The 23038-nt window shown below is 38.1% G+C and overlaps 1 protein-coding gene across 2 annotated transcripts in view; it reads right to left on the reverse strand.

Annotated features, from left to right (window-relative positions):
- Positions 1 to 559: 559 nt before the first annotated feature.
- The window catches only part of LOC121873816 (zinc finger and BTB domain-containing protein 7C-like), a 114994-nt gene continuing 92515 nt past the window's right edge, over positions 560 to 23038 (reverse strand). The window contains exon 6 of one of the 2 annotated variants that reach the window (XM_042377540.1): positions 560 to 1548. In XM_042377540.1, the coding sequence (XP_042233474.1) occupies positions 1042 to 1548 (507 nt within the window). In that variant the 3' untranslated portion in view covers positions 560 to 1041. Of the gene's footprint in view, positions 1549 to 3950; positions 5080 to 23038 lie in introns of those variants that run through there. The other variant, XM_042377542.1, reaches the window with a different exon arrangement.

The following is a 23038-nucleotide window of genomic DNA, read 5'->3' on the forward strand; positions in this document are numbered from 1 at the left end:
CAATGTACTAGAAAGTGTTGTGACGGCACCGAGTGTGATCTCTTTCAAGACTAGACTTGACCAACACTGGAGTAGGTTCAGGTACATTCAGGAGCCGGTGCATGCCCAGTACTTAACAACAGTGCGTAACAGAGACGAGCCGATCAATTGGTGAAGAGGATAAAAGAAAAAGAAAAGTAACAGAGACGTGACCGATTGCCCAAGCGGCTAACGAGCCGATCAGTGGTGAAGAGGATAAAAGTAAAAGTAAGTAAGATATAAGATGAAAACTTTAAGCCTAAAACACCAAACCCTGGCTGGGAAGAAGGGGGGGGGGGGTGACAGTGACATGTTTGACAATTGGATCCAAAGGTCTAGTGAAGTATTTATTTGTTTATTCATGTCCTTTAACGTGAGTTTATGTTTTTTGCTTATAAAATGTCACAGAAGTGACCGGGGAGAATATAATTTACATTGCTGGAATTCTTATAAGATAGTGATTAATTTGAATATAAACATGCTATAGTTTGTATTAGACAAAAATTTTAGTAATCATTTAGTACATTATTTTGAGTACATGTACAATACAGCTTTGCCCTTAGGACAGTGTAGTGTGCCCAGAGAAACATTAGGCGCAAAATTTTAAATATGATGTGCTAGATTGACTCGCACAAAACAGGAATGATTCGCTTTAAATTAAAACATTGTCCTTAATTGTGGGTGTCACTTTAGATAAATAATCTTAAATTGAATCGCTTTAAATCGACGTTCTACTGTAGTACTGTAATAACACTATAACGTCACTCTATATAACTGAACTAATGACATATTTTCTAACTCGCTCTTACTTTTTAATGTCAGAACTCTTGAATACAACATTACCTTCTCATTTATCCTTGTTTACAAATACAGTACTGTACAGTACTTTCATCAAGAGATCAGTCAGCTTACTTAAAATAAACACTATAGAATCACTTTAATTAACTTAGTAATGAACAACTTTTACCTACAACTCACTTTTGGAAATTACAAATAGTGTTCAAAGAAAATCTCACTCATTTTTCATATTTTACCTGACATGTGTGTCTTCAAATGTTTCCTTAAGTGATATAGCTGCTTTGTTTGATATGAACAAAACTGGCAGGCATGGGGCTGCATATTTGTATGTAAGAAGATATGATGCTTGAGGGTGGATTTTCTGGCAAAACAAGCAGGGCAATGTGGGCAGGAAAATGGTTTATCTCCTGTGTGTGTTCTAAGGTGTTGGGTAAGCTGGGACTGTTTAGTAAATTTGGCAGGGCAATGCTTACATAAAAATGGCTTTTCTCCAGTATGGGTGCGCTGATGATATGTCATGTGGTGCTTATGTTTAGTTTGATATGAACACTGAGTACATAAATATGGCTTTCTTGGAATGAATGATGCAGGTTTTTGTACTGATGTTGCTTCACTCTCACTACCACTGTTATGTGAAGGGAAATGGTATAATTTCCCTCCACTGGTAGATACCCTCACTGCTGCCAAAAGTCCTTGTGAGCTGCTCATCTGATCCTCATTGTTCAGCTGTTCCTGTAAACAATGTCAACATTCTTAAGTCATCTTGTGAAGTCAGTCTGAGTATCCATACATATTACATTTCACAATCAGCACCTTGGAGATCCCCTCCCAGTAGTCTTTCAATACCTTGTCATGTATAAAATTTCACTTTCCACTACAAAATGGTGAATAAAGTATCATCAACACAAGTTAGTGTACTCCTACCATAAAGCTGCTTCCACTGACCATAGCCAGGTTCTTAATGAGTACAGTATAAAAGGTGCATTGTTATTTACTTACCTATTGTATGCTGTTTATTGGGTTCTCTAGATAATGTGATAGAGGCAGAGGAAGGGAATTTTTAATAATTACTGTAATAATGCAAGTGTATCACATTGTGTAAAGCTATGTTCATAAAATTACAAAAAATCCACAACTGTTTCACTCCAACCTCACTATCATTACCTCAACCTATGAAACTAAGTGGATTCCGACATTTGCCATATCAACATTTGCCTACGAATTTTTCCAGCAATACACCCTGCAATTTACTGTACACAATTGAGAATCGCCCTGTATAAGCCTGTTATAAATTTCACTGTACAGAAAGTGAACACTTATGCATGCCAACAAATGATTTTTAATTTGACCAATTCAAGAATAATATGCCACTTGTGAAATGGTACCACCCAGAAGGATGTGGAGAGCTTGGTGATACTTGTGGAGCTTAGATCATCTGAATTTAATGTTTTGGCCAAGCTAATCTTACTTATTCTCACAATAGCATCAAATGGGGAGACTGAGAGAGGAAACAAACTGAAGAGACTGATGGATGATGCCTTAAATGCAGTAGAAGTGTAGGCACAGGTCATTATAATGTACAAAAACTTCCAGTCCAATTTATACCCTTGATGGAACAAACAAAATGCAGTTTTACCTTTTAGGAAATTTATACTATACAGTACTGTATGTGTAAAGCTGTAAATTTCTCTAGAATGAAAGAAATACAGTAAATAAATGTAAATACATGTTGTCATGGGTTGCGCTGGGCCTCCCGCACAACCCATCCCAAATGTTTGTTTAGGTAGAGATAAGGTACCCGGCCAGCCGATAGGGGTCATTTCACGCCTCAAAACCACATTTTAGTCAGTGGGCTTTAGACCTTGGGTTAGAGAAGACCTCCTGCTCCGCGGATTTAGAACAGGGGCCATACAGTCCTACCAGTAATACGAGTCTGTGTGTGCAAATCCCCGATATTGTTGTTAAGTCCAGCGACAAGTTAACACATCCTGTTAAGGAAGTGAACAATGGTGAGGGCCTGTTGCTACAAGAGCACTCCAGGCCGGCCTAATAGATCTAAACGATTAATTCTCCAGGTTGACAAACTCTCCCTTATAACTTACGATACTGTGGCGTGAATGTGAGTGACTGACCTATCCATGCAAATTATAAGTCTAGTGTATGGAATTGTGCCAAATAAACGTAAGTGCAATGATCTGCCCATATCTGTGATCCCTCTATTATTATTATTACCAAAGGTAATGACTATTTGGTTATGACAACGTATAACCAATAACTTAGATGGATGTTGGAAATTAATGGAATTCATTAAATTATCATTTATCAAGTACACAACGCATTGAATGCCAGAAGCAGAGTGAAATTCTACGTAGTGATACAGCATAATCTCCTGGGTGAGTAACCAGTGTGAAGGTATCTGAGTTCTACGATAAGAAAACCACTTTCCTGCATTTAAAACGTAACACATGTACCCTGTAACATAAAATACTTTACTGTACTTATCTTATAAATCAAATTAATAGGAACAGGTGACTTGTATTAACTTTTTTTATACTGCATGGGTGCCATTAACCACTGATATGATCTGGGCACACATTTCTTTCTTGAGCATTTCATTGTCTATACTAAATGTTTTTGTTTACTGCTTAAATGTAAAAGTTTAAATGTTATGGTAGATCTCTTAAAATGATATAATTTTTAATGCAGTATATATTGTATTTAGGCATCTTTGTATAATAAAAAGTAATTACTATTGACCTTAGAATATCTCCTAATATCAAGTACACATGGCTTCAAGATGGCCTCAAAATGTCCATGATATTGGTCAGATTTCAAACATTTTTCTGGAGGAGCTTACAGTGCCCCCACCAAAACCCTCTAGCTGGGTGGGCTTTCTGTACTCCCCATGTTCCCCAACCTACAATTTCTTGAACCCATCCCTTTTGATATTCCTGGATCCACCCCTGGTAGCTTACTCAAGTGAAAAGTTGAGATATCATCATTAATAATGTGTTAATACCATTTGCTTTCTTTTGGGAATCCATGCAGTGGTGGGTCCAGCTTCCCATTCCACTGTGCATGGAGTTGAAGAAGGAAGAGTTAGGGCAATTTACTATGATTAACAAAAATTCATGTCACCTTAGAAACAATTTATTGTGATAAAAAAACGTGTCACTTAACTCTAACAATAATATAAAACATTGCAATCTCCTGATAAACATTCTCTTTTGATGTAAAGAAGGGAAAAGGCAAACAAATGTCTGATACAGTAACTAGATTTTAGAGAGGTAATGTACACATGATTTTATTCAAGTCATTTGTATGATCATACTCAAACATATACTGTAGTTTGAAATTGATTTTTTTTCTTCAAAACAGTATACCTGTACTGTATAAATGTACAGTATACAGCATGTACCATACTGCATCATGCTTTTCAAAAATATATCTTTTTAAGTATTTGTTACATCTATGGAAAATTGTTTTGGGCATATTAATAATGTTGGTCTTTAAAAGGAACTAAATATATAAAGGGTTTATCTGGGCCATGCATATAAAGTAATACTGATACAGTCATATGTAAACTCTACAGGAGTCATTATTAAAATATCTAATATGACAATTTTCTTACTTTATTATTAAAAAACAAAGAAACATGGAAAAGTAGGATTTAGTTTTACCACAGATATCATATAGTTTTCATATTTTGCTCAATAATCAACTGAACACATCCCTTGTGAAGTACAGCTTCAGTTCTCCTGAAACTGGAAGTAGATTTTATTTCGTTTCCCATAAACTCTGATTTCTAATATTTTTACATTCAGAAACTTTATTAATACTGGTTGCCATGTTTCACCCTGTATGTGTTTCCATATGCCTCTTCAGATAACTCATCCGACTTGATCTATAAGAACAGTACTGACAGGCATAAGGTTTTTCTCCTGTGTGTGTACTGAGGTGTTGTTTGAGGTGTGACTTTCTTGCAAATTGCGAAGGGCAATATGGGCATAAAAATGGCCTTTCTCCAGTGTGAGTTCGTTGGTGAGCAGTTAGATTACTCTGATAGGCAGTGCGAAAGGAACAAAGTGTACAGGAATATGGCTTTTCCTGAAGTTGTTCTATATTTTGTACTATAGGTGAGTTACTATTAGCAGTTCTGTTTTGAGAGGGAAATTGTTGTAACTTCCTTAAGCTTGTTGGGACCTTCGCTGTTCCTGCAGATTCTCTTGCACTGCAACTCTGATCCTCACTGTTCAACTGTACCTGTAAACAATGTCAGCGTTTTGTAATGCTTTCATAAAATGAAGCCTTAATATATAGTACAAGATGGTTCTCATCCCAAGTTTGGTCATCACTGTAACCTTCATTACCTATTACAGTAGTCCCTGTAGTACTGTACTGTACAGCAGTTCCTCAAGAGTGTACTGTACAGTTCTTCTATCTTTATCTGCAAAATTGTAAGTCAAGCATCACCAGGACATGAGCAAAATACTGTATGCACACCAATGTTTGGTAATTCTTCCTCCAAATTTTCATTTGTATTATGAGTGAACTGCTATTAAAATATCATCATAAGTAACAAGTTTTTCAACAAAACAGCTCCTTCCTTAAGATGCGATTTTTCTGACATTCAAGAATTATAGGAAACACCATATTTGAGTCAAATTAACATACAGTACTTAAAATTTGAAAGATAAAACCTCTCAGAAATTACATAAACTTTGATTAATGAGTGCAAAATAAATTATTTGCATAAAGAATAAAAAAAAATCCACTTTATCATTCACTAATCTTAGCTCCACCCAAAAATTCTGCAAGTCTATCTGCCAAAAAGGCATTCAGAATTTTAAGAAAATTTACCTTATTCATGGTGACAAAGACTGATACTTGTGTACACAAGCCTTTTCTTGCTACAGCAAGATGGAAGGTGGCTGGTCACGTGCTGGTCTGATTTTAAGTTGTCAGAAGATATTGGGTTACCCCAGGAAGTGCTAGTCTAGTCAAGGATTATACAGTACCCCCAACAGCAAGCACATCTAACAGTACACACCATTTACTGTACTGTTGGATGTACAAGTAAGGACCCAATCCTCCATATCAGTCAGGAATAAAATCTGTAATTAATTGTTTCAGTTGTTTGTGACACGAACACTGCTAAATGAACTTGGGAGCCACTAAAGGATTAATCTAATAATATGAATAAAAACACTATCATAAAAACCCACCAACATAACACATCCTTTTGTTTACGTACTTCTCACTGTATTATTACAAAAAAAAGTTAATAAAGTAGGAATTCACTGGGTTTGTCAAGTAGCTGATTTATGCATTAACAAATTAAAGTACAGTACTGTACAGTATAATGTTTGCATACAAATTACTAGGACGAATTTAAAGAGATAGTGGGCACTAGTAATTGTTATTAGAATTATTTTATGAATTACAGTACAGTACAGTACACAGTGTGCTGTACTGCATTCCCCAAAACTACCCTGCTAGCATAAATCTTTGAAAACATATACTGTACTGTACTGTATTACCTTATTTCAGTTCACCTATACAGTACTGTATTTCCATTATTAACCATCTGTTGTACCTCCACTTACCTCAAATGAACACACTCTGTTTCCACTTATCCATATAATCTCAGTCCATTCTGTATATTTTTCATATGCACTTGATTATCATTTCTCTTCTATAACTGTGAGTATCCTTAAACATGACTGGTTAAGTTTTAGTGTTTCTGGAAAAGTCTACATATCAACTACACACTGTACAGCAACATGCCTAATATTTCCTTCCTTGTAAACTACCTTCTCAACTTAGTGTTCACCTGTCTGTTAACATTGTCAGGTTCTTGTAAAATTATATCTTAAAACCTAAACCAGTTGTTGTTCTCACTATCAAGTGTAAGATCATACCTAACCTTCAATATTCTTTAGTTAATCAAGTAGCTTTTCAAACAGTGATTTTTGTCTTCTACAGTAATGTATATTTTAAAATGTAACCTGTACTATTTTTTTCTTACTATTATCCACATTGTTAAACAAGTAAGTAGGTTGACTACTGTCACCTCCTCCAATATTCTTTAGGGTAAGTGGGTAATCTATGTTTACCTCAGGGAGTTGTGACCCTGCCTTGCCAGGGAAGAGAGTGCCTGAAGTCCTGCAGAAAGCAACTGAGTAAGTGGAAAATATAACATTCGATGCATGTGACAGATACTATGTTGTTAGCAGTCTGAGACACAGTTGGAGTGTGTGGAAGTATATTCTTATGACTTATGTAGGAGAAGAATGTTAAAGGTTAATGATGGAAAGAGCAGTTATGGGTCTAAATGGGATGGATGCTAATAGTCTCATATAACTATGGATACAGAAGAGTTTGAGGAGCTTCAGTCAAAATCATCAGCCTTCTTATTGAGCTGATCAATAACCAACACAGTAACTTATTTAGGATTTAAACAACATATCTCTTGCCTTTAGTCACTTCATATCTCTGTATTTTCAACCATACTTACACACTTTGTATCATCAAATTCCTTCATTCTATCCTTTAATAGTCACTCCCTCTTTCCCTTCTCTTAACCCACTACTCTATGAATCTCCAATATGTAAAGTAAGTCACTGCAGTACCAAATAATGCTTTAACATCAGAGGAAGATCTAGATATGAAGGCACAGTCATCCACATAAGTCCTGTCGCCTCTCCTGTTCTTTCATGAACCTTCAGATTCAGATTTATGAACTCGAAGCAGTAGACACCGCTGCATTACCTAGTCCATAAATGCTTCAGATTCACACGTCTGAATCTTGGGGTTTGTGGTTCAGAAGGAGCCACAGGACTTTTGTATGTAACTACGTATACATAAAGTATACTGTACTGTATATAATATACGTATCCCTGTACAGTATATAGTTTGCCCAGAATACACTAAGGTAGTCTCACTACATAAGATGGTAATAATGTATTATGTAATGGAAATAGATAAAAAAAAGTTAATGATGCAGAAATTTTATAACATCATAATTTTACAATATATTAGTTTCATCAACCATTTAGAACACTTCTTTACAATTTGACATTTCAAAGGGTAATCAACTTAATATTATTTTGCTGTATACTCTAAAGAATCTTTTATATAACAGAATACTTCAGAATAAGTTCCTTTATCTCATACTGTACAATAATACACATCTAACTATTGGTAGATATCTTAAAAATAATTCACTTGAAGGATTTATAAAGAAAACTGTTTCTTACATTCAACATTATACTGTATGTTATGTAACATTTTCATGCACTCTAATAATACATCACATTCACACACTCTCAACACCATACAGCAAAGTACGAAATTAAAGTATTTTTGGTCATCATACAAATGGAATGATTACAGTACACTATTATACATGTATGCTTGTAAAGTATGAAGTAAAATAATTAAAATGTTAATAAAAATGTGTTTACAGTACAGCAAACTCTTCCATCTCATAAATAATTATACTGTACAGGGGATTCCCAAGTTACTAACACCCGTACTGAATGTATGAATGTGCTCCAATCATATTCATGATAAAAATCTGGTTCAATCTAGGAATGTTTGTTGGTACAGTACAGTACAGTACTTATGTCTGTGTTCATTATTCACATGCATTATTTACAGTGTTTGTTATCGATGGGATATTACTGTAAATGTTAAGGTTCTACAGGTAGGGATGGATTTTATTCATATACAGTTAACCCTCACTTTACGCGGTCCCACATTCCGCATTTCCACATTTACGCGGTGCTGTGCCGGAACCCAGGATGCTCACATTCCGCGGTGCGTGTACCCCTTTACGCGGAGAGCGGCTGGCGAGTCGCGCCATTTTTGGATCCAAACCTCCCGCCATCCGCCATGTTGTGTAAGCGGCGCAAACATGGTGCGCACAAGGTCGCCCAGTCATCAAAACATTACCAGTTCTTCACCCGCCACCCACCACAGCCGGCCCAAGTCAGTGATAGTGATAATTATGGTGAGGATATGGACTTATATGGACTTTGGGGAGTTTGACAAAGAGGCCCTGCAAGCCTCTGTGGTGGATAGTGATACAATTGATACAAGTGACATAGGTGAGGGCCAATAATCTGCCCTCTGCCTCGGAACCAACCGCCCATCCCCGTGTGCTCAGCCATCTTTTCTACTAATGTAAGTGTTAAAAAACCTAATATTATTGATATTTCTCTTAATTATTAATTGTGTGTGCATACCATCATAAAGTTAAGATAATATTTTTACAACAACAAAGTTGTGTGTCGTCAAAAAGTGGAGTTTGGGGATCGGCCCGGACTCCATTTCAATTAATCCCAGATGTTATGTTATTCACTTTACGCGTTTCTCACTTTACGCGGGACCCTCCGGGTTACATTAACCGCGTAAAGTGAGGGTTGACTGTAGTGCATTTTACTGTGAAATTAACATAGTTCTGAGTTACAAACATACAGTACTGTATCGACTTATGAACAGAGTCCAGGAACATAAGTTGGGGACCTCCTGTGTCGTGTATTAAACTCTTCTCTCTATCACTACTGAAGCAACAGCTGCAATGACCAAACAATATTTGAACAGAAAACACCGAGGAGTCATTACTAACACACAATAACAAATCATTACGTTGTATTAATAACTCTAGTTAACAGGTACGTACTGTACTGGACTTTACCATCATTTACTTCCATACCAGTTAACATTAAGCATTTCTATGCTATTTATTAGATCACTTAGAGTCAAAACTAAGCTATTCATTTAAATGTTTGCATCACAGAGAAAAACAATGAAATATGAGGTATTATTCAATTGAAGTGCCATTTCAGATAATACTAATATGGAGATTATTAATACAGTACTGTATTTAAATCTAGCTCTCACATAAATCAGTACCACCAGATCACCTTATGTTTCCTTTGACTGCAGGCAGTTCTCATATATTATAAATTTGCATATTGTAGCTTCGATGGTCTTCATGACCAAAATATTTAATGTTTTCATAATGCATACAGTTCATACTATCATATTAAAAAAAATTCAAAATGCATTTGTGTGAATTACTTCAAGCTGAGCAGCAATCAAAGAGAACCTTCTTGATCACCAGATACATTTTCACTCTATCTCTGCTGTGCAACACAGAAAATGGTGGCAGTCTACTACCAGAGGCCATTGTATTCAGCCTCATATACTGTACATGTAGTCACAGTTGTTTATAGAATGCATGTATGCAACTATACTAAAGATCCTTAAAACTTGCCTCAAATCATGCATACTGAATACACAAAGACCTACCAGTGTTTTGCCAAGCACACCTTATATGAAGTCACACATACACACACAAAAAAAAAAGAGTATTATTTCAGAGACAAAATTAGACTTTAAATGACATAAGCATAGTGAAGTGTCATGGGTTGCGTTAGGCTTACCCACGCAACCAACGCCAAAGTTTGTTTTACTGGAGATAAGACGCCCGGCGAGGCATAACTGGGACATGTATTTTTCAATTAGTGTATGTTAGCCAACCTTTAGGGTGGGGGTTGGCAGTGAAACAGTGTTGTACTGTTCATCGCTTCACACCCAAAAACCTCATTTTAAGTAGTATCCCCTGAGCCATGGGTTAGTTAAGAAGTCGTTCCCATCCTCTCCCTCCTGAAAGGGAGCGGGACACCACACCACACAGAGTCCTCCACCGCCACTCCGTCCTGTGGACCATGATCGACACGAGACTAAGTGTGTTAACCTAGGTTGTTATCCCCGTGGAAATATCACGTGTGGATGCCTGGTGGTAACAAGAGCAATCCAGGCTGGCCTATCAAACCTACAGTAAATGGTTAATTAATTCACGCTACAGAGTTCTCGTGCACGACACCCGTCTACAGTGACCGTGATCGACACGAGACTAAGTGTGTTAACCTAGGTTTGTTATCCCCGTGGAAATATCACGTGTGGAAGCCTGGTTGCGACAAAAGCAATCCAGGCTGGTCTATTACACCTAAATGGTTAATTCAAGTCACGCTTACCAGTTCTCGTTGCCGCGACAACCGTCTACAGTGACTGTCAGTGACGCGAGACTATGTGTGGTAACCCAAGAGTACTTTTTGTTGTTATGGCCGTGGAAAGAAGTTCTTGAGATGAAGCCTGGTTGTAACAAAACCAATCCAGGCTGGCAGTAAATGTATCACTTGAAGAATTAAGGCTCTGTTAAGTCATACCCACAGTAGAGTAATCACATGTGTCCCCAAGTTGGAAATTCCCTGTGTTAGAAGATTAATTTTATTACAGCGTGAACGTGAGTGAATCATATATCCATGCAAATTGTAAATCATTGTATGGAAGCTTGACAAATAAATGTAAGTGCAATTATCTGCCCGTATCTGTGATCCTATCTTATTATTACTAAAGGTAATGACTGATTGGTTATGACAAAGTATAACCAATAACTTAGATGGATGTTGAAAATTAAATGAATTCATTAAATCATCATTTATCAAGTAATAAATCATGGAATGTCGAGTGGTGGAGTGAACTTCTATGTAGATACGCCATAATCTCCTGTAAGTAATCAGTGTGAAGGTATCGAACTCTACGGTAAGAAATAAGAAATATTATCTTTATATAACATAATCCACTCTTATACCACCGACTCACCCAAAACCATGGCATGAAGGAACAACAGAGATAAGATGTAAACATGGACTAACAGCATCTACCAAGTTTTTAATGGTGAAAAGCTGTGAGAAGGTAGCCAGGACTGTGACCAGCTCAAGTGTAACCCCCACTAACTCGAGGGAGGAACAATGTTAAGCAGAATATGGAACGATTATTAAGCGTGTAAGCTGGAAGATATGAATCAACTGAACATTCCTTTTATCTCTTGCTGTGATACAAGAGAAAGTCCATAGTTTGTGAAGTGATTTACATATGAAAGAAGAGGTTGAAGGAAAGTGTTCAAGTGCAGAGGCAACAAGGCTTACTGAGGTTAGCTTGAGAGATTCAAGTGGCATGACAACTTCCACAACATCCAAGACCATGGCAGCAACAAAGGTGTTTCCTACTGGCTTACTTTAGAAGATGCCCTCTTGCATAAATATCAAAAGAGAGGTCATTATCCACTGGACAAGGGGTCAGGGGTAGTTAACAAAGAATCACTCCAATCCTATGTGGGAGCCTCATGGGTGGACACATGGCTTGTGGAAGCTACCCAACACTGCCAGAATATTTCTCATTCTCATCAATCAAATCCTCCTAAAATTCACTATAATCACTGGTTAAATCAAGGGTAACATCATCTTCTACACTTACTGTACTGTGTATCATTATCACTATGCGTAGGAGGGTCATTCTCATCTCCAGAATCAAATACGGGCAGAGCCTAATTGATGAGGACAATATGATCCTTGTGGCACTTAGTATTTCAGCTAATACAACACAAATTAGCAGAAGCAGAGTCTTCTTTGTGTGTATTTACAGCTGATTCGCCAGGCAAGAAGATGATGGTAGCAGTGCGAGTGATGGAGGGTGCGGGAGGGGGTTTTGAGGATTGCAATTAAATGCCAGGTAGCGACGAGTCCTCCTAATATTACTTATTAAGTAATTATTAGATGTTTTAATTGCCTGTATGTTGGCCTGGCAAGTTATTGCTAGGCATTAACATACCTAGGTATAAAGCTAGACGTCACATTCTGGACTGAACAAAAACAAAATCTTTCTGTATTCCTAAATTTCATATAGTACAGTAGTACTAATTATCATATGTACTGTACAATAAAGATTTAGAGGTACACACGAAATTGTGTCATTTGGAAATATGAAAAGTTTGAGGAAGTGGATATTTACGGTAATGCTCGAGGAAATGGTGAATGGAGCGTCAGCTGAGTTGATAATGCTGGCTGACTGGTGGTTTTGTGCATTTAAACATATAAAGCAATTCCACTGTTAAATCAGTACTGTGGAGATTTCAGTTCCTCACAGATTATCCTTCGACCAGTTTTCACAGAATATCCACCTTTTTGTTCAATCCAGAATGCGACGCCTAGCTTTATACCTAGGTAAGTTAATGCCTAGCAAATAACTCGCCAGGCCAACATACAGGCAATTAAAACATCTAATAATTACTTAATAAGTAATATTAGGAGGACACGTCGCTACCTGGCATTTAATTGCAATCCTCAAAACCCCCTCCCGCACCCTCCATCACACGCACTGCTACCATCATCTTCTTGCCTGGTGAATCAGCTGTAAATACACACAAAGAAGACTGCTAGTTAGTGCATTAATAGAGACCAAATGCAAAAAGGACCTGGATATGTAGGCTGAGAGTGAACTGAAGTTCTCAGGCCACTGTGAGAAAAGGGTGAATCAAGCAACTAAACTAGTAGGTCTTGTAAGTAGGTCATTCAGATACAGTATCTAGATGGTCCATCCCTCATAACGATCTTCAAGAGTGAGGTACTTCCCTGCCTGAAGTACTGTCTGGTCCCCAAGACATGCTAGGGACTGTCAGTTGATTGAAAATGTCCAAAGTAGGGCCACCAGACTGGTGCCTGCACTCTAGCACCTCATCCAGAGGGATTAGAATGCCTGCAGCTGCCTAGCTTATACTACAGTCAGGCAAGGGGTGACCTAATTGAGGTGTATAAACATCTCAGAGGGCCCTATTCAGTTGAGTGTGCACAGGAGCTGGTGGACACCCACCCCACAAGGGGTCACAGCTCAAGGTTGAAGAAGCCACAAGTCCAGAAAACAGTAAGGGCAAACTTTTTCGGAGTGAGAGTTGCAAACTCTTGGAACAATCTGCCAGAGAGTGTTGTGACGGCACCGAGTGTGAGCTCTTTCAAGACAAGACTTGACCAACACTGGTGTGGGTTCAGGTACATTCAGGAGCCGGTGCATGCCCAGTACTTGCCAACAGTGCATAACAGAGACGTGACCGATCGCCCCGATTAAGGGAGAAGAGGATAAAAGTAAAAGTAAAAAGTAAAGGGTTAAACAGAGTACAGTACTGTACTATAGTGTACATCTGCATTGTGTTCAGTTGGGAAATATGGCATGCCATGTAGCATGTAGTTAGCTAGAGGGTGTACAGTACTGTAGTGAATGGTTGTTCAGTTAATCTTTGGTAAACATAAACAAGAAGGCAGAACCTGGCTATAAATTGTTAAATAGCTGCTGGTGTTTCAGTCTCCCGTTGATTGCTCAATAAAGTCACTAAATCATCACATTGCATCAACCAATGTATTAGAATACATGTTGTTGTAGCTGAATATAATTTGTTAAATCACTGCTGATGTCTCTCTTCCCCACTGATTGGTGATTTTTTATTATTATTTTTATCATTTCATCACTTGTCAGCTTATTAGCTGTTTGGGCAGTTGATCCTTTCTTAGTTATATTACTATGAACTTTACTTGTCAAGTGTTAATACAGGAGGAGCTCTATGATGTTTGGTAAAGTCACTGGATAGCATCCTTCCCACATGTGTCCAGGTCAACCAGAACTTGAACCCATGACAATGATGAGAGTGGTGAGATATAATGCTCATTACTGCCGTACCACCACCAACATCATGGTATTTTCGGTCAAGTATCAACACCCACTGTTAGTCAGACACTTTTAATTTACCATTTAGAAAACCCACAAGCAGTGAAGGGTTACTTCAAACTACAGTACAGCTTCCTTTCATATGGAAGTTAAATTCTAAGGCTTGGGTGACTGTGCATTACATAATCTATTAAATACAGTACAGTACTGTATCTATTTTCACAGAAAAATACACAAAGAAGAATAATCTCAGTAATAAAGCTTTCCTTCTTGTAGACAATACCCCAACCCATTCTGAGCAAATAGGTGACAAGTGAGAGAATGGGCAGGTTGTATTTTTGCTGCCAAATATAACCTCATTTCTACAACCAATGGACCAGGGGTTATTGCTACAGTCAAACTGAATCACCTGAGGTGTACAATAAGACAGATCATAAGTAAAATAAATGGAAAAAAGCCCACAATAAAAAATTTGGCCAGTCATTTAATATAAAATATGTCTAAGAAAACATCAAATATTCATTGATAATAGAAGGTGCATGAGTGGTGTGTGGTGAAGAATATGACCCAATTGTGTCCATAGTTTCAGTGTTCCCATTAGAAACTAAGTTGTCAACTTGTCAATGAAGGGGATGAGGATGACGTGGAGAACTTGTTTGAATGAGATGAATCTCATGGCAAAGAATTAAGCAATAAGGATCCAATACAATTAAGACACCAGCAAGCTTTCGAATCCCAGGAAATTTATCAACATCTTTGAGCAAGGCATCAAATTTGTAACTGAACAAGATCCAGATCTTTGAAGGAACACCAGTTCCATTCACATCGTCAATGTTGCCCCTCTGTGCTACAAGGAGGTTTATGCAGCCACTCACACTCCATGACAACTCCTTCCACTAGTTGCACCCTTCCCTCAACACAGTCACCCTAAACTAAGAGAGTGATGAAGCAAGTGAGGCTTCTTATACCTTATTAGTAAGTATGCAAGTGATACTGTGTAAAGTTTGTGCTGTATATGTTTGTATGTAGGTTATGTTGTATATCTTGTATTACATGTTACCTGCAATACAGTATATACTATAAGATTTCATAAGATTTCACTATATTTCATTATGCAAGCACCTTATTAAATATTACTGCATAGGTAAACTAAAACTGTATTTTATGTTGCATGTGTTCTATGGTAACTCCACTGCCTTGTGTTACTTTTTCTGTTGGGTCAACTAGAATTATTTTTACAGATAAAGGTTAAAGGTTAAGACTTGTAAGGTCAAATACTATACTAGATTGTGATGAGGCTGTGAAAAAGCCTTTTTTTTTCTAAAAAACAGTTTTTGTGATTAAGTACAGAATGCGACATCTAGGTTTACACCTACATATGTAAATGCCTTGTAATAACTCACCAGGCCAACATACAGGCAATTAAAACATCAAATAATTACTTCATAAGTAATATTAGGAGGACATGTCGCTACCTGGCATTTAATTGCAGTTCTTAAAAACCCTCCCGGTGACATAGCAGTGAATTGTGAGAAAAGAAGAAATAAAGTGCAGTTGGGCAGATATGAAGTACGGAAAAAAAAATATTGAGAAAACTTTCATCGAAAACAACTTGAGTGGTAAAGGTGTAAGTGTCCCTATACTGGAACTACACCAGGAAAGGATGGGCAGGTTTAATGTGAAAGTTCTGATAAATTAACTTTGCAATAATGTTAAAAAGATGAGAGACACAAGTGTATGGCAAAGAAGTTCTTAGAATGACATGTAAATGATGTTAATGTATACTGTACTGTATTGGACTGAAAAAGGTGTACAATGCAGCTTACATGTGAGAAATGGAGATTCACATTAATATCCCTCCTTAGAATACTGCACACAGGTCCAGTATATACAGGTTGTACCTCTCTAGTCCGGCAACCTCGGGACCTGACCGGTGCCAGACCATGGAAATTCACCCTTTTCCTGGATAGATAGTGACTTGTGCTTATGCCTGGAAGCACTAGCACCACTTTCTCTGCATCATGGTCTCTTTGAAGACATATTGAAGGGTTAAATGTCGTATAGTAGCTTCTCAATTTTCGCGAGTTTTTAATTCTTAACGTATTTTATTGGAACACACAAAAAAATAAATAAATAAAAATTTTGACGGCGGAAACTTGAATTTCGACGGGTTTGAACGGCCCGCCAACGTGCAGACAACGTGCATAATCGTGTAAACAGCGTCATTTCTCTTATGTACAAAAGATTCATTGTTATTTATTACTAAATGTCTTTTTTATTGAATTAATGTTTATGTGTGAAAATGAGCAATAGAATTCATTAATAATACGTAGAATATTAAAACACACAAGGAAATGACACATTGTTTTCGTTGATTACAAAACCAGCGACTGACTGTTTCTACAGATAAAACTGAAGAAAATAAGACCTTGGTTGTAGCTGTAGTAAAATTAATATGGTTGTTTTAAGTAATGTTATTTAATGTTAATAAATGGAACAATAGAAGTAGCTAACGATAATGGTACAGAAAAAGAGAGATCGCATATGTAAGTGCGCATGCGCACACGTGAAAACATATCGTCATTACTTTACATAAAAATATGAAAGCAACACTTATTTACTGTTCATATATATTTTAATTAATGTTTCTGAATTTGTTTTTATTGAATCAATGTACGTGTGTGCAAAATTAACAATACAATTTATTAATAATACGTGGAATATTAGAGGAGACGAGACGGCTGCCGGCATTGTTTATGTTAAAGCTTACGAAACCAGTGATTGATTGGTTCTACATATAAAACTGAAGAAAATAAGACCTTGAGTTTACCTGTAGTAAAATTAATGTAAAAAATAAATATGGTTGCTTGAAGTACCTGTAATGTTATTTAATGTTAATAAATGGAACAATATAAGTAGCTAACCATTAATGGTAAAAAAAAAGTGAGACTGCTCGTATGTAAGTGCGCACATGTGAAAATATATCGTCATTACTCTACATAAGAATATAAAAGCAACACTTATTTACTGCTCATATATATATTGAAGGGTTAAATGTTGTACTCTGTATAGACAAGCAGAGAGAGAGAGAGAGAGAGAGCAGCCGAACTGCCGGATGTAAACAAACCTTAATTTCCCGCGGCTTTTTCTTTTTTTTTAAGGGGATCAGCCCACCCGGGCATAGGTCACTGACCCACATTGGGACCTGAGGGGCAAAAATTTAATACTCCTGTAATAATAATAATAATTCAGGTAAGTAAAAAAAAAAAAAAAAAAAACAACTGCCTATCTACCTATTGCACAAACTAAAATCGTTCCGGACCACAGAATGCCGGACTAGAGAGGTACAACCTGTACTGTACTTTTCAAAGACATGTGCAACTCTTTACAAAATATTAGTGTGTTGTACTGTATTCTACTTGATTATACGTACTGTACTAAGCAAGATGTTAAACTGGTGCAGCGGGAACCAACATAGTCTTCACTAAACTTCACTCAAATTGATTACAGTTTAATCTTTCTTTATTTTTTTTGGCTAATATTCCATCATAATAATGTATTTTATCTATTTACAAACACAGTAACTATAGTTTAAAAGATTAATAATCTTCATAGTACAGCATTTCAAAACATTTCACACAGATGAAGCAAATATTTATACACAGTCAAAGATGGAAATATTGAAATATAATATACCTTTTGATGGCTTTGGAAGTTGACCATATAATGTTATTACAATGATTCAAGTTAACAGCTAAGGTCTTTAAGTGCGTAAAATGGTTAGTAATAATTACGCTAGTACAACAACAGCTAAGACTCAAGTGAGTTTGATGGTTGAGGAGATGAGTGAGAGACCTGTGAAACATACCACTGCCTACTACCTAATAAAAAGTGCCTGTCATTGCTTATACAGGGGGTTCCAAGGTTACAAATGACCTCCATTCCCAAGGACATTCTTAAGTTGGAAATGTACGTAAGTTGGATCACTTAACCTATGTGCACTATATCATAGCCTAAGACCTTTTATACATCTCAAATCACTTAACTTAAGTTCAGAGAAGAAATTGAAAGATAAAATACAGAAGAGGAAAGTAAAAAAATAAAGTTTAAAACTTACATTGAAACCCTGGGCTGGCTGATCTTTCACCCATGTCACTAACAATCGTTCCATTTCAATTAACAATCCACATTTTTTGTTTTATTATCACAGTTTAGTGCATTGGTGTAGATTCCTTTACATGTTCAAGTATTTTGTGTTTGTCATTCAAAATTGTTCCGATCGTTGACCGACTGAAGCCAGTGACTGAGGGTGTTTCACCTTTTTCAGAATGTTTAATTACATCAACTTTCACTTCCATTGTACTGTAATTGTTTTCCTCTTCTTGGATGCACTACTATCACTTGCATCAGGTTTGCATTTGGGAGCCATGACGAGGGCCAAAAAATAGATTTAATGAACAAAAAACAGCAGTTTGCACTTGATCACACACGTTACTGAGGTGAAGGTAAGGTATACCGACACTCCCTCAAGGCGCGTGGCTGGGTGACATATTACTCCCCACCCGTTGCTCCGCCTCGCCGCTACGCCACGCAAACTAGTTCTCGTACGTTAATACTATGTACAATTGTACAGTGGTCCCTCGGTTAACAAAATTTTGGTTAACGAATTACCTTCCAAAAGAATATTCAATTCGGTTAACGAAAAAAATTCGGTTAACGAATTCCTTACGAATTCTTCTCAACATGTTTTCGCTTGCTCACCAGCTGGAATATTAGTCTGCCAATACAGAAATCGGTTCTAGGGTTTAAATTCGTTCCCATTTGAGTAAGTATCAAGAAGGTTGTACTATTCAATAATTTTCCAAGTTTTAAATTAAAATTTTTAGTCATTTTAACAATTATTTAACAGCCACTCAATACACCAAACAGGCATCAGTTTGTATCTCTGGTCAGTAGAGGTAACATCTTGCTTGAGACTCTCTTGAACATAAAATATTTTTTACGCTTTTACAGTACAATTGCAAGTATTGGTCATTCTGAAATTTATTTTCCATATTGACAATATATAATGCAGTGCAGTGTTGATTTAAAGAAAATAATCTTGAATTAGGCAGCTACCAAACAGGGAGGTACTACCGCCTGCGAAGATATTGGAAGCATAATGTGTTGTCTAATGGTAGACCCTGCTGCTATATGGCATCACGAAAATTGTGACCAAGTCCCAGGTTGCTGATCTAACTTTCTGCCTCATTTACACACAATTGCAGGGTCTCAACTGTCTCTCTTACTATTGACAACACCACAACTAAAACCGTACTCCTTCTTGATCTGTTTTATTCATTCTATTTTATTCTCCTATGTCAGTTAATATTAATACTGAAGCGGGCCTTCTCGGATGGGTCTCACTGGTCGGGAAGGTTGTGGACCCCAGGGCCGACCTGATCATCATCAAGCTACTGGGGCCTCAACTGACGCCACTACGGTTGCTGAGGATCGGCTTTTTTCACACTTCATTTTTCCAACCATCTATTAACCTCTTCCCCCGATCTCTTACTACTCTCCGAACTTCAACTGACCAAAGCAGCTTCACCCAAACCTTTTCAAGTCTCTAACTACAACCTTTATACCTACTTCCGTTCTAAGGGAGGTGTATGCGCCTACTGCAATACACGCACACCTATAGCCCAACTCACGGATCTTGAATCTCCCCTTTATGTCATCTGGCTCAAAATATCTCTACCTACCGTGACTATTTTTCTTTGTTTCCTATACTGTTCTCCCAATTCTACCAACTATTTCGAACTCTTTGACTATCTCACTTCTTGCCATGAGTCGTTGCTTTCCACACACCCCTACACCGAGATCCTCTACCTAGGGGATTTCAATGTACATCACAGAGAGTGGCTTGGCTCTGCAAGGGATGACCCAGGTGGAGCTGAGGCACTCTCTTTTTCCTTACTTAATGATTTGGAACAAATAATCAAACACCCTACACGCGTTCCTGATCGACACGATCAACTTGCTAACATTCTTGATCTTTGTTTTACCGCTAACCCCTCTCACTATTCATACTCAATTTTTGCCCCCCTTAGGGTCTTCTGATCACAACCTTCTATTCATACTCAATTTTTGCCCCCCTTAGGGTCTTCTGATCACAACCTTATTTCTATTAAATCAAACTGGGCATGACCACCTCCCCCATCCCCCCTCTAAACGTCAACTATGGCACTATCGGAGGGCAAGCTGGCAATCCTTGCGAGAATTCTTCACCGACTTTCCTTGGGATGAATGTTGCTTTTCCACTCGGGATGCCTCAGTATGTGCTGACAGCATTGCTGGGGTTATACAGGGCGGTATGAGTGCATTTATCCCATCTTCTACCAAAACTTTCACATTACAATCATGGTTTGATCGCTCCTGCTCTCTTGCTTGCAGGGTGAGAGATAGGGCATATCGAGCTATGAAACTATCTCCTCCTATTACCCACACCTCTTTCATTACTTCTAGGAATCGTTGTAAGGCTATTCTTCGTAGGGCCAAGCGGAATTTTATTAAAAGAAAGACTGCTGTCCTGACTAATTCTTCCTCTAGTAAATCCTTCTGGTCCTTAGCTAAAAACATCTGTAACAACTTCTGCACGCCTTCTTTTCCTCCCCTCTTCCGTCCCAATAACTCTATAGCCAACTCTCCCCCTGAGAAAGCCAACCTCTTTGGCACCTTATTCTCCTCTAATTCCACCTTAGACGATTCCAACTCTACCCCTCCTACCCCTGCACCTCCTACTGAACCTATGCACTTTCCTATAATCTCCACTCGCAGGGTTGCCGGTGTGTTATCCAGGTTGGATGTGAGCAAGGCGCCTGGACCGGACGGAATACCCCCTCGTGTTCTGAGGGAGTGTGCTGAAGCCCTGGCCCCTGTGCTTGCTCGCCTCTTTTGCCTTTGCCTCAAAACCAAAACTTTTCCTTCTTCTTGGAAGCATGCCTTGGTTCAGCCCATCCCGAAGAAGGGTGACCATTCTAATCCCTCTAACTATCGCCCCATTGCCCTAACTTCATCCCTCTCTAAGATTTTCGAAACTATCTTGAACTCCCATTTTCTCCGTCACCTTGAACGCCTTTCTCTTTTGTCGGATCACCAGTATGGCTTTCGCCAGGCAAGATCTACTGGTGATCTGCTCTCCTATTACACCATCTTTGGTCATCCTCTCTTAGGGATTATGGGGAAACTTTTGTCGTGGCCCTCGACATCTCCAAAGCATTTGACAGGGTATGGCACAAGTCTTTGCTATCTAAACTTCCCTCTTTTGATTTCTCTCCCCCACTTTGTTCTCTCATCTCTAGCTTCCTTGAGAATCGATCCATGGCAGTTGTTGTCGAGGGATCGATTTCTCGCTCTTTCTCTACCAATAGTGGTGTTCCACAGGGTTCTGTTCTTTCACCAACTCTCTTCTTTTTATCAATGATTTACTTCACACTACAACTAATTCTATCCATTCTTACGCCGATGATTCTACTCTTCACTCTTCCTCACATTTTCCCCTTCCTCCTAACTCTCAAACTAGATCTGTTTCTAGAACTGATATCATTACTTCTATCAATGCAGATCTGTGCAGCATCTCTGAATGGGAGGTACAAACTTGGTTAAGTTCAATAGTAACAAAACTCAATATTTACCAATTACACTTTGTAAAGTAAACGATCTCCCACCAATTACATTTCAGGACGCTATCATCCTCCCAAATTCTGAAATAAATATGTTAGGCCTCACCATTTCCTCCAATATGTCCTGGAAATCACACATCCTTAGTATAACTAAAGCTGCCTCCCGAAAGTTGGGAATGCTGTACAGATGCCGCAGCTTCTTCACTCCTGAGCAGTTGCTCCAAGTATATAAGGGATTCATTCGTCCTAACTTGGAGTACTGCTCTCATATCTGGGGTGGCTCTTCTTCTGTCCAACTATTAGATAGGGTGGAACCAAAGGCATTTCGTCTTATTAACTCTCCTCTTTTAGTCGACAATCTCTCTCCCCTTTCTCTTCGCCACAATGTTGCTTAACTCTCTCTCTTTTACAGGTACTTTAACGGGCAATGTTCAGTGGATTTGGCATCCTGTGTACCGCTGGCAAGGCCATGGGTTCGTAACACACGTCTTACCCGCGGTGCCCACCATTTCTCTGTGGATGTCGGTCACACGAGAATAACCCGTTATAGTACCTCCTTCTTTCCTCACACAGCCAAACTGTGGAATGCTCTGCCTTCTTCTGTGTTTCCATGATCTTACAATCTGTCTCACTTTAAAAAGCTGGTTTTCCGGCATCTTCGTGGTGTAAATTAATACAGTATAACCTTTTTTTCTATATTTTCAATTTCTTTCCGTTCTTTTTTTTTCGCCCCCCAGGCTCCATTGTGGGTCGTTTGACCTGTGCCCGGGTGGGCTAATTCCCAAGCGAACTTAAAATTTTATGGGTGAAATGACGGCATGAAGCATGGGGTGATTTCTCTTCCACCCCCACTTCCTACTTTTCTCCCTTCTCCTCCACCCCCACTTCTATTTCCCATCAACATCATCATCAACCAGGAGCCTTCTACATGCACACCTCAAAGTAAGTGTACTTTACTGCCCTTTTTTTTACTTTGTATGTAATTTTCGGTG

The sequence above is a fragment of the Homarus americanus genome, unplaced genomic scaffold (genome assembly GCF_018991925.1).
Source record: "Homarus americanus isolate GMGI-L3 unplaced genomic scaffold, GMGI_Hamer_2.0 scaffold25827, whole genome shotgun sequence".
NCBI classification, from domain to species: domain Eukaryota; kingdom Metazoa; phylum Arthropoda; class Malacostraca; order Decapoda; family Nephropidae; genus Homarus; species Homarus americanus.